Source organism: Taudactylus pleione, unplaced genomic scaffold (genome assembly GCF_031769625.1).
Source record: "Taudactylus pleione unplaced genomic scaffold, aTauple2 ptg000437l, whole genome shotgun sequence".
NCBI lineage: Eukaryota > Metazoa > Chordata > Amphibia > Anura > Myobatrachidae > Taudactylus > Taudactylus pleione.
The window spans coordinates 5742833-5760471 of record NW_028284839.1 but is presented as its reverse complement, the minus strand read 5'-3'; the positions used below and the strand labels follow the sequence as shown (position 1 = coordinate 5760471).

Here is a 17639-nt window from a genome sequence, read left to right as displayed (position 1 = left end):
ATACGAGAAGTCCTGAAACAACAACAATTTGTGTCCCTGATAGGTGAGGCCTTCTGATTTGCGGTAGGCGTCCAGTATGCGAGTTTTGTCTAGGTAGTTCAACATTTTCATTATGACAGGCCTAGGTCTTCTCTGGTCAGAAGCACGGTCAGGGCCTATGCGGTGAACTCGTTCTATGATGAGGGTATTGGAAGAAGCCGAGCAATTGAGCTCAGAGGGTAACCATTTAGAGACGAAATCCATGAGATCTCTTTGCTTAACAGATTCCGGTAGGCCTATTAACCTTAATTTGTTGCGGCGATTCCTATTCTTTAAGTCTTCCAATTTTTCCTGCATAGCAGAGATCGCTGATTCCTGTGTACGTATTACGCTTTGTGCCTCTGTTAGCTCATCTTCAACATTGGAGATACGTTGTTCTGCTTCCGTAAAGCGTCGACCATGTTCCTTAAGTTGCGAAACTGCTGATTCTATAGCTTCTTTGAGGCCGGACAGTTTTTTGTCAAGCAAGGGAGAAAGAAGCTCAGATATTTCTTGGGCTTTAGCTATTGAGGCGGTACTAAATTGAGTCGATTTAGAGGTTCCGTCCAGAATATTGTCAGCTGGAGGTGAAGTAGGAGAGTCAGGAGATGATGATGGAGCTACATTTTTGTCTTTCCCTTTAGTAGTTTGACCTTTAGGTGCACGCTGTGGTCTGGCCACAAACTTCTCCATGGTATAGGGATGTGATGTGCGATTTAATCAGGAGCCACTAGGGGGAGCCCCAGGTGTTCAGGATATATATGACACTGGGTCTGTAAATTAAAACTTATAGTATGGCTTGTGAGCACTATCTTTGGACCAGACAAGACAAGATCACAGTATGAGGACCCAGCAACACCACCCTGCTCCCTGGTGTGAGCAGCAAACAGAGAGGATTGTGAAAGGAGGTAAGCGCTTGCTGCAGCAGCTTAATCAGGTCTCAAAAAATGGCGGCCGCGGGTGATGTGTGGCCAGCGGGGAGCTTGTAACTGAGGGACGTCCCTGAAACGGTGTCCAGGCGTCCCGCTTGTTCCTATGGGTCTAATAATAGCTCCGGTGGCTGTTGCTGAAAGTGGGGAGGGGAGAAATTATGCCCGGCCGCGATCCAAGATGGCGGCCGCGGGCAGTGCCGCTTTTCCAATGCGGCTGTACTCCGGTGTTGTGGGGCAGTGCGGGGGGCCGGGGCATGCGCCGCTCTTACCCGCGTTATCCTAGAGACCTCAGGGTGGCTTTAGGTGAGGCAGTGAGTCTCTCCGGCGGCGCTATGTCTCGGCTATATGGAGCCGGCTTGGGAGCCCATTAAAAGTGCGGCCAGGTCGTTTGGTCCGCCCACCGGAAGTCTGCTCCATATTTCTAACTAAAAAATTGTATTGTGATGGTGATTGCCCAGTATGTCGTACTATATGTTGAATATTATTGTCCCATTACGATTGTTTGAATATTTTGAAGCAGGAATGATCCTGATGATGAGCCGCTTACTTTGATATTGCTGGGCCTATCGTCCCAGTCCAAAATGACATATTAATTGCATTTTTATTTCATGTTGTATGATATGTTCTATGCTAGTTAGTTCAAATTTAACCCGTAATCTTTATCATGGTTGTGGTCATACTCATTACACTTGATACTATGATACCTCTATTGCTGATGTATTTAAGTGCATTTGTTTATTATTATTTCTCTAACTTTTCTTTTTTTTTCTTTATTAATTGGACAGAATTGGCAGTATATAGAGTCTCTACCTTTTTACGAAGTTGTTTGATACTATGCAGTGTGTTAGACACCCATGTCACTTACGATATTAACTTCTATGTACGATTTATCCCTCTGGTGCTTATAGATGATAAGTTTTGGATATTATTGGTTTCATTCTGCAATGATTCATCTGTTACTGTTTATACACCATGACTTCTCATTTTAGACTATGGACATGGAACGTTAGGGGGATACACTCACCAATAAAACGAAGGCGTATCTTATCTTAATAAATTAAAGGCAGATATAACCTTTCTTCAGGAACCCCATTTAACCCCACCTGAACATGATAAACTTAATATGCTACATCATAAGGTCCTAGTCTTATCCTCCTACACCTCTAAGGCGCGTGGGGTTGCAATACTAAGTCGTCAGGGTATTTCATTTACTATACATACTACAGATGTTGACCAACAGGGTCGTTATGTTATTATAGATATTACAGTGGATGGTACCCGTTATTGTTTTTGTAATGTTTATGGTCCCAATTCATATGATAAATCATTTATTATTATTACTATTGTAAACAAGCTACTCCCCTATGCTGATACACAAATTATTTTAGGCGGAGACTTCAACCTGGTTGCTTCCTCAATTTTCGACAGGAAGAGTTCTTCTAAATCTTCTATTAAACCACCTAAATTTGGATTGAATTACATTGCTACTCCACTACGACTAATGGATATATGGAGAGTAAGACACTCTATTGACCTAGAATATACCTGTTATTCCACCACACATGATACATTTTCCAGATTGGATTATTTCTTTCTTTCTGATTCACTGTCCCCTATGGTACTCAATACAAATATTGAACTAATATCTATTTCAGATCATGCCCCTGTTTGGGTAGATCTACAGGGTAAATTTCTTCTAGGATCCTTCTCACACTGGCGTTTCCCAGCTAAGCTTGCTTCACTTAAATTCCAATCCATGCTCGAATCAGCTTGGGTTAATTACGAATCTACTAATCAAACTCACATAGGAAATCCATGTTTGTTCTGGCAGGGGGCGACATTATGGGCTCTATTTACTACAATCCGCATATTGAATGCGGATTGTAGTGTGATATTACCGAGTGAATTCGCATTGCGAATTCAGGCAATATCAAAGGGATTTACTATAAATCCCTTGCAGGGACAGAGCTTGTGATAAAGCTCTGTCCCTGCGGATCCCATCCGCACTCTAGTCGCGGTATTTTCGGAAAAAATGCAGCGACTAAGAGCCCGCGCATGCGCCCACCCACCGTCGCTGCTACCCCCCCCACCAATGCTAAGCCCCGCCCCCCGCGATCACGGACCCCCACGACCCTCCCCTCCCTTCATTACACTTACCTGCATCCTCCTGGCCTCCGGTGATCTTCTCCGGGCTTCCCGATCAGGTGATCTCCCATACTGCACTGGGATCTGATCACCTGATGACCGGGCCGCAGTGCACTATGGGAGACCAGCTGACCGGAGAGGAGCCATCACCGGAGGCCCGATCACCGGTCCCCTGGATTCAAGTAAGTATAAAAACAATGTTTAAATTTTTTTTATTTTTTTTTACAGCAATCGGCTTGCGGTCTGTTTAGACCACATAGCTGATTACTGGTACCAGCTCCCGCCTCTGCTCTCCCCGTTAGAGCAGAGTGGGAGCCCGGTAACCGGGGGAGACCCTGGATAACGCCACCTCCAGGTGTCGTTATTATCACAGGGCTTCCCCCGGTATTTTTTTAAAATTTATTTTTAGTAACTCTGGTCGGATCACATTTCCCATTACAATTATGGGAAATGCGATCTGCTTTACTAAAAATAAGTGATACTAGGGGTTGGAGTAGAATTTTACTAATTCTACTCCAATTGCCCTGTAATAACTACAGGTGAAACTAAAATAATGTGAAAAGGGTGTGAAAACACCCTTTTTCACTTTATTTTAGTAAAAATAATGTTAATAAATAGAGCCCTTTATGAAGAAATTCAGAAGGGAGCAGGACGAGGTGTATAGGTTAGCCCAGACATTCCAATCCTTGAAAGCAAACCCTGGTCTAGTTAATAAAACAAGATATACTGAAAGTAAGATACACTTTGATCAGGTCCTCACACAAATTGACAATAAATATGTTCAATCGGGTAAAATTAATTAATTTCTTTCAATATGGTAATAAATCTAGTTGACTCCTCTCTAATATGCTACAGGGTGATAGATCCCATACTAATGTTGCCGCACTCAAGGATGAACAATCTCACACCCATTTCAAAGGGGAGAAAATAGCAGAGACACAACAAAAGCAGGCTTTTTGAGACAATATCGCTTTTTGCCGCAGATTTCGACAACACAAGCAGAAAGTATTACAAGTAAGATCACTAACAGTGAAGTAGAAAGCGCTATAAAACTTTTGAAACCCCTAAAAGCCCCAGGACCAGACGGGTTTAGCGGGGAATTTTTTAAGATTTTACGCCATCGTATAGTAGAACCTTAACAAATGTATTTAATTCGATTTTGACTGGGGAATCTATCCCTCTTTATTTAAATTCGGCTATTATAAAGGTTATCCCGAAACCAGATAGAGATTCTTTTACCATCTTCGTATAGACCCATTTCCCTACTCAACTGTTTACTAAGATATTGGCAGAAATACTTAAATATGAATAGGATGGTCCCGGGTTTCTTTTAAAAGCTTCCGACCTGATAACCTGGGATCATCTGTTTGTATCATTATGTCGCTTTGGCGCACCCACACCACCAGCTCCTAATTAATTTATACACTTCACCCACTACTCAAATCCTCACTAATAAATATCTATCCCCACCTTTCTGTGTGGAAAGGGGAACGAGACAGGGATGCCCCCTGTCTCCACTTCTTTTTGCTGTACTCTGAGCGATCGGAATCCGCTCGCTCGCCCAGCAAAGACAGCCCAGTGTAATGAGTGACAGGAGAGGCCGTTTGTGGGTGGTAACAGGGGCAGGACACTAATAACGGGGGAGTGGAGGTGCGAACGCAGGCGTGCCTGAGTGTAGCAACGCCGTTTCAGAGCCGTGCATAATTATCAGTCAGCGTCAAAGTACACGTCACATGCCTGTTTTTTACACTGAAGTCCTCGCAGTGCTTGCGGTAGGGTAAGGCAACCACGAGCTAATGGGCGTCTGTAGACAAAGTGATCGCTCGACAACACAAAGTGGGCGTGCTTATGCCTTTCCGAGCGAGCGCCTGCCATGCCGTCACTTAGCCGAATTTGCATACGCTGGGTGCGAGCGATCTCATCTAGCAAGCGCCTCTGAATGAGCTCCTTAGTTAGTTTTCTGCAATGTTTCTTTATTGTTTTCCAATAAATAATCAGTAATCAGTAAAAGGCCTAGTTTTCCTTAAGGTCATTTTGCCTAAAGAGGCAAAAGTCCCGTATGTGACCACCCTGTCCCATATGTGACACTTAAAAATAAATAAATCTGTAGCTGTGTATCTTTTGAGTTTTCAACATAGATTGACAAGTTAAATTATATAATATATCTTTCTCATAGGTTTTCATAAAAAAATAACACCGGCTCTTTATTCAAAGAGTTGAGCTAAATTATCAAGTAGAATTTCTTTTACAAAACTGTGGTGTATGTGACATCTACATTTTGTGATATTGTTTTGGGTATAAATGAGAAAATAAAAACACATTTTCTACCTAAAAAATAAGCCTAGTTAGGCACTTTGCCTTTTAACAAAAATTTGTACAAATGTCCCATACGTGACAGTGGAATGGCCCTGGAGTGGTTTAATTTTATTGGTGTTACACAGTGTACAGCCGTACTCACTGTTTTATACACTCTGATCATATAGCGGAGAGGGGTGTCATACAGCTGACCAGCCAGTGAGTGTATCATACATGCCTACCCTCCCAGTTTTCGCGGGAGGCTCCCGATTTTTCGGGTAACCCCCCGCACCCCCGAAAGGGTAGGCATTTCTCACGCTTTCTGCCCACTTCCTAGTGAAGTGGGCAGAATGGGGAGAACTTCCGTGGCAATCGCGGGTCTCTGTGTAGGGGGCGGGGCTTAATTACGCGATTCTGCGGGAATCGAGTCATTTAGCCCCGCCCCTTATGCAAATATACGCCAATTGCGTCAATTTGCCGTGAAGGGGCGGGGCCTAATGATGCAATATGTCAGGCCCCGCCCCCATCACGACCCGATCTTTCTCCTCTCCCCAAGTCTCCCGCAAAAGAAAACTACAATGTAGGCAAGCATGGAGTGTATGCAGCTTGCGGGTAGCGGTGCAGGATGCTGGTCGCAGATCATTGGATAATCGGGCATCGGAATAGCCATATTGTCGTGCAGAATAACCGCCTGAACCGAGACCTTGGAACCACTATATCTGTGTATGGGATTGCAGGCACAGGCTAGGGCACGCCCCGAAAACGACCGGAATACGCTTACGTTTTGTGCCACCAAACAGTCCCTGACTGTCAATAATTTTGCAAAGAAACCCTCACTGCGGCGGCATGGCTAAGGTACCTTGGCGCGTGTACAATGAAACCGATAATCGCTAAACTGCTGCAATATCTGCATTGTGTGCATCTCTGTACCAGGCCCAAAGTCTGAAATATTTACTTTCTCCATCAAACATACAGCTCTAGTAATATCGTAATATATACAGGACTACTGCTGTTGTGGTCACTAGCCAGGTGGAGGGGTTTCCAGGTAACAGGACCCCCACCCCCTTTGCTTACGTTGCGAAGATGTTCTCTGTACACTATTGAAATGGCTGGAAACCCCAATACTGGAGGAAACCACGGTGGAGGGGATATTTGCTACACGTCAGAAACGAAATAGTGTTTTTTTTCTTAATAAACATGATGTCTCCAAACATTGTTCGCCAATGACCCACCCATTAACCCTCTCTAGTCCTGGCCCCTCTAGTTTTGGTTTATATGCCCATAAGATTTTTGTGGTATTTATTTTTAGCTCCATTTTGACATCATCTTGCTATGTGACTAAAGGGCCTGATTCATTACGGAACACAATTGCGAATGCAATAGCGATTAAGCACTACAAGTCTCAGCATTTTGCTGCACTGATTTTATATTGGCCAGCTTGATAACTTTAGGTAACGAACTACAAGTCACAGCATTTTGCTGATAAGCAATGTTAAATAGCATATCACTGCATTGTACACTAGTTTGATGGGTTTTTTTTTGTTTCTATGTTATACCCCTTTTACACCGGAGCTAAAACCCGGGTTTTTGAAGGGTTAACCCGGGCAGCTCCCTGGTGTAAAAGGGCAGAGGGTTGGATCGCCGGGTCGAGTGACCCGGCAATCCAACCCAGGTAACTAGCAGGGTTTAACACGGACGTAGCCCGTGAAACCCTGCTATGGGAACAGCGCACTCCGGGTCACGATGCCCTGGAGTGCGCTGCTAGCCGGCCGATTGGTCCGGCTTCAGTGGCGCTTGGAGATGACGTCATCTCCAAGCGTCCACTTTCACTCCGCAAAAGCCAGGTCTATGCACACCCGACTGCGGTGTGAGCGGCGCTGACTCGGGAATATCCCAAGTCAGCGCCGGCAAAATTCCGGGTCTGATCCGGATAGGAACTTTGGTCCTCATTCAGAGCCACTCGCTATTTGCGTTCGTTCGTTCTAAAACAAGGGGTGGCTATTCAAATGAACCGTTCGCTGTTTGCGGTCTGTTCACGCCTCTATGTCTGAACGAGCGAACAAAACTTGCGTTCGTTTTTTGGAAAAATACGCCCCCTGGCCGCTCGCATCCTACGTCATGTCCGCTATTTATTAGATTAATCGAGTACATCGACAAGGGTATGAACTGCTCGCTATTCTTGGGGTTGGGGTTTGCTACCACAATTTTGCGAGCAGTTCTGACTATAAAATAACCCAGTGACGTGGTCAATGACGCTGCTGTTTTAAATATGCACACCCATAAAACGCCTGTTTTGACCTTTAAGCACGCCTGCGTTCTGATTTCCACTCCCCATTTTCAAGCACCTTCCCCTGTTACCACCCACATACGCCTCTTTCTGTCACTCAAAATAGCAGGCATTCGCTGTTTTGCGAGCACATGAATTTCGGCCGCACTGACTGGTTAGCGCATGCGTATAACGATCCGTACGCATGCGCAGTTGGGCTAACATCGCTCGGAACGAACGAGCGGCCGCTTACAAGCGGCTCTGAATCAGGCCCTTTGTTCCAACTCCGGGTCAGACCTGGAATTTAGGTGGAAAAGGGGTATTAGTTAGCTCATAGAGCTTGATATTAGCCTAGTGGTATGTGCTGTTTTGTTTTTACTGAATTTATTGCTAGCCTTATTAGTGGGAGAGTGCTGGTCTTGTTAGCAATCAGTACTTTCACATGCCAGGTCTCCTATGTACGGGTCATTAGTAGGCTGGAAATGCCCTATATCATTAGTGCCATAATCAAAAGTGCACTTACATTTTTATATCAATACTGGCGTTATACCGGTGTTTAACAGAAGGGAAACGACCTTTCAACATTTTCAACAACCTAATCTAGATTTGGACTAAATAACCTCAACAAAGGAGATTCCACATTCTCACTGCTACAAGATCCTGCTGACTACATAGCCTGGACTTTCATCACTGTTTGGTTGCTACAAAAATTTTTACTAAAATAAAGTGAAAAAGGGTGTTTTCACACCCTTTTCACATTATTTTAGTTTCACCTACAGTTACTATAGGGCAATTGTAGTAGAATTTGTAAAATTCTACTCCAACCCCTAAGTATCACTTATTTTTAGTAAGCAGATCGCATTCCCATAATTGTAATGGGAAATGTGATCCGACCAAAGTTACTAAAAATAAATTGTAAAAAAATATCGGGGAAAGCTCTGTGATAATAACGCCACCTGGAGGTGGCGTTATCCAGGGTCTCCCCCAGTTACCGGCCTCCTACTCTGCTCTAACAGGCAGAGCAGAGGCAGGAGTCGGTCCCAGTAATCAGCTGTGGTCTAAACAGACCGCAAGCTGATACACTGTAAAAAAAAGAAAAAAAAATTGTCAATTTTTTTTTACTTGCCTGACTCCAGGGACTGGTGATCGGGCCTCTGATGATGTCTCCCCTCCGGTCAGCTGGTCTCCCATAGTGCACTGCGGCCCGGTCATCAGTTGATCGGGTCCCAGTGCAGTATGGGAGATCCAGCTGATGGAGGACATCACCGGAGGCCCGGATCATGCAGGTAAGTGTAATTAAGGGAGAGGGGGGGTTGCGGGGGGGGTCCGCGATCACGGGGGCGGGGCTTAGTGCCAGGGGCGGAGCTTACCGCCGAGGGGGGGGGTCGCAGCAGCGGCAGCCGGCGCATGTGCGGGCACTTTGTCACGGTATTTTTTGGGAAAATACTGTGACTAGTGTGCGGAGGGGATTCGCAGGGACAGAGATTTATCGCAAGCTCTGTCCCTGCAAGGGATTTGTAGTAAATCTGATATCACACTACAATCTGCATTAAATATGCGGATTGTAGTAAATAGAGCCCTATTTGTGCTGCCTCTGTGCTTAACAGATAATCTTATTGAATACTGTTAATGTCAGCTCACCTCTCTAATAATGTCTTTTTACCTTAGCTATTTTGCCTAGTCTTACTTTATCTAGCTACTACCACTCTCTAATATTCAATTTCTGCTCCCATCTAATCTCTAATTTTACTATACTCAGTAACATAATTTTGTTGTGCTGACACTTTTTTTTTTTTTTTTTTACATTTCTGGAAATCTGCACATTCGTATATAATTTTTTCTTCATTCATACTTTCAAAGTTTCCTTCTCCTATTTAACTCATCCTTACCATGACCATGTTATCTTCAACTCCTCCCTTCACTCAGTTTCCACCTAATCTTTTGTTCTGCCCCCTGATTCCACCTCTATCCTTTTCCCCTGGTCTCCTCCACCTCCTCCTATCTCTCCTTCTCTCTCTGCCTTCCTCCCCCTTCTTCTGTTCCTCTATCCTGTGCCCTCTGGAATGCCAGATCAGTCTGTAACTAACTGGCCCCTACCCATGACCTTTTCATCTCCAACTCCCTGAATCTTGCCATTACTGAAACCTGGATTTTACCCTCTGACACCACTTCTCCTGCAGCTCTCTCCTATGAGGGCCCCACATTCTCCCACACACACCGGCCTGGGAGTCGCCATGGGGGTGGTGTTGGGGTCCTTCTATCCCCTGGTTACTCATACCCTCAGAACCATCCCTTACATTCTCTACATTTGTAGTTCATGCTATACGCCTCTTCCAACCAGTACACTTCTGAGCAGCTGTCATTTACTGTCCCTCTGGCCCTCCCTCCAAGTTCCTTGACAACTTAGCTTCCTGGCTCACTCGCTTTCTCTCCTCAGACCTTCCCTCCATTATCCTAGGTGACTTCAATATTCCAACTGCTATCCCCACAGAATCCTCTGCCTCCAAACTCCTCACCCTCACTTCCTCATTTGGCCTCTCCCAATGGACCTCCTCACCCTCCCATGCGAGTGGGCATTTGCTTGATCTGGTATTCACTCACCGTTGTGCTATTTCTGCCTACTCCAATTCCCTATTACCCCTCTCTGACCATCACTTTCTCTCTTTTAAACTATCCCTCTCTCCTTCCCCCTCCTCTACCTCCGAAAGCCACCATCACTAAGTGTAACATTGAAGCTATCAACACTGCTTTCTTTTCTTCCCTACTTGACTCACTTTTCTCTCCCTTATCCTCTTTCTCCTGCCCTGAACAAGTTACTTCCTTATACAATGCCTCCCTTACTTCTGCTCTGGACTCTGTTGCTCTGGCGATTACTACTCACTCTCTCAAATCCACACCTCAACCCTGGCATTCCAAATGTACCAGATACTTGCAAAAATGTTCCCGAACCGCAGAGCGACGGTGGAGAAGATCACGCTCTCAGGCAGATTTTCTCCATTTCAAATTCCTGCTGTCATCCTACAGTGCTGCCCTTTCCCTCTCTAATCAGACATATTTCAAGAATCTCATCTCCTCCCAGTCCTCATATCCCCAGCATCTCTTTTCCACCTTCAACTCCATCCTGTGCCCACCCCCCTCCTCGTCTCCCCTCCTTGCTGTCTGCCATTGACCTTGCTACCTATTTTACATCTAAAATTGATTCCATACATCAGGACATCATATCCAACCAGTCCCCCAGATCTCCACCTCCACCTTTCCCGACAACCCCTCCCCATCCATTTTACCGACTCGGATGTCCTTCTCCCCTGTATCTGGAGAGGAAGTAAAGGCCCACATCCAGAACCCCCCCCCTTCCACCTCTCCCCTTGACCCCATCCCCTCCCGCCTCCTCTGTTACCTCTCCTTCTTCTGCCTGCTCCGATCTTGCCCACCTCATTAACCTCTCCCTCTCTTCTGGCACTGTCCCTTCTGCATTCAAGCATGCCCTTGTCTCCCCCATTCTTAAAAAACCTATCCTTGATGCAAAAATTCTCTCTAACTACCGACCCATCTCTCTCCTCCCTTCTGCCTCCAAACTCTTTGAGCATTTTGTTTACAACCGCCTCACCACATTTCTTTCCTCCCACTCCCTTCTTGACCCTATTCAGTCTGGCTTCCGTTCTGTCCACTCCACTGAAACTGCCCTCACAAAAGTCAGCAATGACCTCTTTGCTGCAAAATCCAAGGGCCACTACTCCCTGCTCATTCTCCTTGACCTCTCTGCTGCTTTTGACACTGTGGACCACCCTTTCCTGCAACATATTCTTCACTCCCTTGGTCTACGTGACACTGCTCTTTCCTGGCTGTCCTCCTACCTCTCTGACCGTTCCTTCTCTGTTTCCTCTCACGACTCCTCCCCCCCACAGCCTCTTAAAGTAGGTTTTCCCCTAGGTTCTGTTCTTGGATCTCTCTCTCTCTCTCTCTCTCTCTCTCTCTCTCTCTCTCTCTCTCTCTCTCTCTCTCTCTCTCTCTCTCTCTCTCTCTCTCTCTCTCTCTCTCTCTCTCTCATCATTATCATCTCTATGCTGATGTTACTCTGATCTACCTTTCCTCTCCTGATCTCTGACTCATATCTCCAACTGTCTCTCTGCTATCTCTTCCTGGATGTCCCAGCGATTTCTCAAACTTAATATGTCTAAGAATGAGCTGATAGTCTTCCCACCCTCCCACATAACCTCATTTCCCATAACTATCTCATCTAGTCCCAAAGTGCGTTGTCTTGGAGTCATCCTGGACTCTTCCCTCATATTCAGAACCTCTCACAGTCCTGTCGTTTCCATCGCAAGAATATTTCCAAGATCAGACTCTTTCTCACCCAGGATGCCAACAAAACTCATACATTCAATGGTCATTTCCAGATTGGACTACTTTAACCTCCTCCTGTCTGGCCTCCCCAAATCCAATCTCTCTCCTCTCCAGTCTTTGCACAATGCTGCTGCTCAGCTCATCTTCCTCTCCAAATGCTTTACATCTGCCTCCCCTCTCCTACAAGCCCTCCACTGGCTCCACTACCCTTTCAGAACAAAATTCAAGGTTCTCACATTCACTTACAAAGCCCTCACCCATTCCTCTCCCACTTACATCTCTGATCTCATCTTCCTTCACTCTTCTGTCCGCCCTCTTCGTTCACTTCATACATGCCGCCTTTCATGCCAATTGACTACTTCCTCCCACTCCCGCCTCCAAGATTTTGCCCGTGCTGCTCCCCACCTTTGGAACTCCCTCCCTCTCCCCATCAGACCCTACACCTCTCTACAATCATTCCAACCAGCTCTTAAGACCCACTACCTCATTAAAGCCTTCCAGCTGTCATCCTAACTTGCTGCTACATCTTCCTTCCTCTCCACCTACCCCATCTGTGTCACTCCTGTTTGTCTGCCCCTCCATTTTAGAATGTAAGCTCTTTTGAGCAGGGCCCTCTACCCTCGTGCTTCTCCCTACTGTATTTTCACTTATCTCTTACTCGCCACTAGGGCAACTAACACTTGGTTGCTTATGCGGGTGTAAAGGTCACTAATATAGCTATATTTATTATCCTTATCCGTGTATTGTATTGTAAGTCGCTGGTTACTTATTTGTTTATGTACTTCGTAAGGCGCTGCGGAACACTTGTGGCGCCATATAAATAAATGATAATAATAATTAAGCACGTAGTTCAATTGCGATAGTATGCTAATCTATTGCGATCTCTATGCTGCCGCTGCACTACACGAGGGTGCCCTCTTTACCTTACACACATCCGTAATGTTTAGCAAGACTGCGAAAACATCGGCACCATCGCAGCCTCACGCACATTGCACAAGCCCTGACCTTACTCAGAAATTGCTAACTTCATCGCACGCTATCAGGCTGCATAGGGCAGTCCCGATCGCAATGACTAGTTTGCGCACTGCATATGCATGTGCAGTAGGCAACAATCGGCCAATTGCGTGCCCCCTAAGTGCCTGATACAGATTTGGGATTAAAGTAAGAAGGAGCAAGTAACTGTGCATCTTGGTAAAACCATGCTGCTCTGCAGTGGGACAGATGTAATGTGCTTAGAGATGTAGATTTGGGAGGGGAGCATCCAAACTGAATAAAGCTGCCCAGCATTTGTGGGCTACATGCAAAAGCAGCCAGTATTTACCCTGCCTGCAAAAAAATGTATTGTGCACCACACTTACCGACTTTCTAGATGTGCTTTCCGGGAGCACTCGGAAGAGCTACTGCAGCAGGCCAGGTGGGGGGGTAGGGCCGTCTGTTGCCGTAATTAGGCCCCGCCCATTTCCTGGGTCAGTGAGGAGGGTGTAAGGCTAAATGACGCAAATCATGCCGTTTTGCCCCGTCCCCTCCTCGCGGACTCACAAATTCCCTGTTAACTCTCCCCATCCTGCCCGCTTTACTAAGAAGTGTGCAGGATGCAGGACATCTGCTACACTTCCGGGGGGCTACCCAAAAAATCGTGAGCCTCCCGCGACTTCTGGCAGTGTAGGTATGATTTGCACCCCTATAACAATAAACAATAATGATGACAGCACAAAAAATGTATAGTGCAGCCCCTGAGGAGAATAGAGAACACTACACAAATCCTCAAAATAATCAAATGAACATATAACAACTTCTACTCAGATTGCACAAATAACGTAAAATAGTCCTTACATCAGAGAAAAAAGTTCCTGAATATCTGGATGTGGTTTTTTCAATCTATGTCAAGGACAGAGGGCCTGATTCAGACCCGCTCTCAAGCGCTATGCGTTCGCAAGCAGGTCGATTATTAGGCAGTGCGCACTGCGCGTGCACGAGCCCCAGAGCGAGCGCAAAAAGCACTCTCTCTGGCGCTCGCATCCAAAAGGAGGGCGGGGGGGTGGCCGGGCAAATGGAGGCGTTCCTGCAGGACACTCTCAGTAGGTGGACTTCCTGCTCTATTAGAGGAGGAAGTCCACTGGGGCTTGCGGCCACGAGACCCTACCGCAAGGGTCTCATCGCAAGCCCGATGGTCGCGATGGTTTTGACCATCGCGACCATTACCTGGCTGCTCGCATAAGCTGTGGGTGGTAACCCACAGCTATGCGAGCGGCCAAGAAGCAGCAACTAAAAAAACAAACGACCGCCCTGATTCAGAGCGAGCGCTTGCTTTTTGCAAGCGCCTCTGAATGAGGCCCATAGATCTTTCTCCATATACATTCCTTCTTCAATGAATTCCTCAATGATTTGTATAAAAAAACCCACAAAACATGGTGCAATGTAGCCAAAAAATATATTGGGGAAAAGGTTTATTTATCGGACTCACATTTAAAAAAAAATGAAATCACATATTACCACATAGGGTATAAAATGGGGTGTCAACTTGCTTCTCTCATCAATATATTACTCTTCCAGATGGAATAGGGTTTAGAGGTTCCGAGTCCTAGGATTCTCCCTCCTCCTTCAGGCAACAGAGATGTCAGCGAGTCCCCATACAATAAAGCAGTCACCACACTGTGAGAGAAGCATGTTGACACCCCATTGTATACCCTATGTGGTAATATGTGATTTAAAGTTTTTTTAAATGTGAGTGTGATGTGATAAATAAACCTTTTCCCCAAAAAGTTTTTGGGCTACATTGCACCATGTTTTGTGTTATTTTTTATACAAATCATTGAGGAATTCATTGAAGAAGGAATGTATATGGAGAAAGATCTGTGGCCCTGATTCAGCGCAAGCGGGTCGATGGTGGGCCATTGCGCACGCGCGAGCTCCAGAGCGAGTGAGAAATCACTCGCTCCGGGGCTCGCTACAAGACTGGGCAGCTGTCAATGTTGATCGACAGCTCGCCCCGTTTTGTAGGCGTGTAGGGGACATGGCTGCACAAACGGAGGTGTTCCCTTAGGAACGGCTGCCGTTTGTGGGCGGCCCTACTGTCATCACTAGTGATGTCAGTAGTGGACTTCCCGCTCTATTAGAGCAGGAACTCCACTCGGGCTTGCGAGAGCTGAGACCCTACCACAGGGTCTCCTCGCAAGCCCGATGGTCACGATGATCGCGACCATCGCCAAGCCGCACGCACACGCTGTGGGTGGTCACCCACAGCTGTGCGAGCGGCCTGGAGGCTGGTCAAAAAAAAAAATAAGGACGCCCTGATTCAGAGCCTCTAAATCAGGCCCTATGTCCATTAAAGAGATTGAAAGAACCATATTCAGATATTCAGGAACTTTTTTCTCTGATGTAAGGACTATTTTACGTTATTTGCGCCATCTGAGTAGAAGTTGTTATGATTTGCACCCCTTGCACTGCTACATGCTTTGTCCCGGTACAGAGTTACTTGCTCTAGTTTATTCTATTCCCAAGTCTGAATCAAGCCCTAGATGCGGAGTTTGTGAACTCTGGTAGGTACAAGTTGCTGCTGGGTGACAGGGCCTCTTCCTGTCATCACTTCCTGTATTATTTGGTTGCATAATCAAAATATCTTCCAACCCGACATCTCCGCTCTGCACAAGATCTACGTCTCTCATCATCCCCACGCATTACTTGTTCCCATGCACGGTTACAGGACTTTTTTCGGGCTGCACCCACCCTGTGGAATGCCCTCACACGCACAGTAAGACTTTCCACCAGTTTCCAAACATTCAAGCGTTCTCTGAAAACTCACCTCTTCAGACAAGCTATTCCAGGACCACCCACCTAACCTTTTATAGCTCCCTATCTAACTCTCTTCTTATAGTAAACGCCTATTACATCTTCTATTTCTTCAATTGAACATCCTCCTAACCCTAGGCCAACTTTCCAGTGTGATTGGATTATACAGCTCACCAAGAACCTCTGCAACCGGGCTGGACTAATTTGCAATATGTAGCACCTATCCTTGTGTATCAGCACCTATTTCCCTATAGATTGTAAGCTTGCGAGCAGGACCCTCTTACCTTTATGTATGTCTTTTATTTATTTATGTATGTATGTATGTATGTATGTCTTTTACAACCCAGTAAAATGATAATGTCGATTCAAATTGTAAAGCACAACGGAATTTGCTGCGCTATATAAGAAACTGTTACTAATAAATAAATAAATTGTTTGTTATTCATGGTTTTGAATGCAGAGGAGACCCAGGGGAAGATGTATCAACCCTAGGGGAGAGATGAAGTGTAGAGAGAAAAAGTACCAACCAATCAGCTCTGTAATTTTCAAGCACAGCCTGTAAAATGAGAGTTAGGAGCTGATTGGTTGGTATTTTATCTCTTGCCACTTTATCTCTCTCCAAGGTTTGATACATCTCCCCCCAGTTGATAGACTAGCTCGATAGAACAGATATAACACATGTAATGAAAAGAATTTGTGTTTCATTAAAAAATAAAAGGTTTAATAATAACATTATTGAAGATGAGAGGTGTAATAGGTGTCACTATGCCACATTCTATTCTCTCCATGGCTCACCCCTCAAGGCTACGAGAACTATGGAAGAAAATAACATTTGCATACATACTATAGGCCTGGCGTTGTGACATTTAGCACAGACTCATTTTAATATTTGTTTCTTAAAATCATTTTTTTCCTTTTTTTTCTATTTGGTTACCTGAACCTGATCTTGCCGACCCCTATTTACACCTCTGGTGAGGCTACACGTGCTGTGATTCCTATATTGCATGAACAGTTTTTAGAAGCATGGCCCATTATAAGTGTGATGTTACCCAGTGTGTAAACGATCATATTTAATGTTTCCTCATTCGATGCCTCTTAGGTCATTACTTTGTAGAAGCGTGCACCGCTGAGGGAGAGGATTCAAAATGCGAACCTTGTCCTGAGGGAACATTCCTTATGCACAGAAACTATAGACGACAATGCATCAGATGTACCTATTGTCAGCAAGGTAAGGCACCAGCTCGGCCATCAGGTCAGTCTGTATCTCCTGTGAGGTCTTCTAACTTGGCTCCAGATCCCTGTGTTATATGTAGTGCAGCATTAGACAGCTTCCGTGGAGAAATGGGAGTTTGTATTATCAGGGGCTCATTCCGACTTGGACGGATCTCTTTGCATTTGCACGGAAGCAAATTGCCAGTTTTAGCAAGCAATGCCTGCGCAGATACGAATTGACATATTTGCGCGTATTTATGTCCTATTCTGAGTCAGATGGATCTTTGGACCTGATTCAGACCCGGTCGCTAAGTTGCGCTCGCTTGCTCTGAGTGATTTTTGCCTGTCTGCGCATGCGTAGAATTCGCAGTTGGCGTGCGCAAGCTAGTCTTTGCAATCTGATTTTGGTAGCTCGTAAGCCACTATCAGGTCGCTACTTTGAGTGACAGATAGCGCCGTTTGTGGGTGGTAACGGGAAGGTGCTTGTAAACGGGGGAGTGGTGCTGCAGATGAAGGCGCGTCAGGCCATCAAAATGCTGTTTAAATTTATAATTAGCAAAGTAGCGTCATTGGTCACGTCACCTGCATGTATTTCAGCCCGCACTGATCGCTGTACTTGCGGCGGGTTAAGGCAACCT

The 17639-nt window shown here is 45.6% G+C and overlaps 1 protein-coding gene across 1 annotated transcript in view; it reads left to right on the top strand.

Moving 5' to 3' along the window:
* TNFRSF25 (TNF receptor superfamily member 25) overlaps positions 1 to 17639 on the top strand; it is a 103639-nt gene that overhangs the window by 53250 nt on the left and 32750 nt on the right. The window contains exon 3 of the mRNA XM_088447769.1: positions 16889 to 17017. Within this exon, the coding sequence (XP_088303895.1) occupies positions 16889 to 17017 (129 nt within the window). The remainder of the gene's footprint in view (positions 1 to 16888; positions 17018 to 17639) is intronic.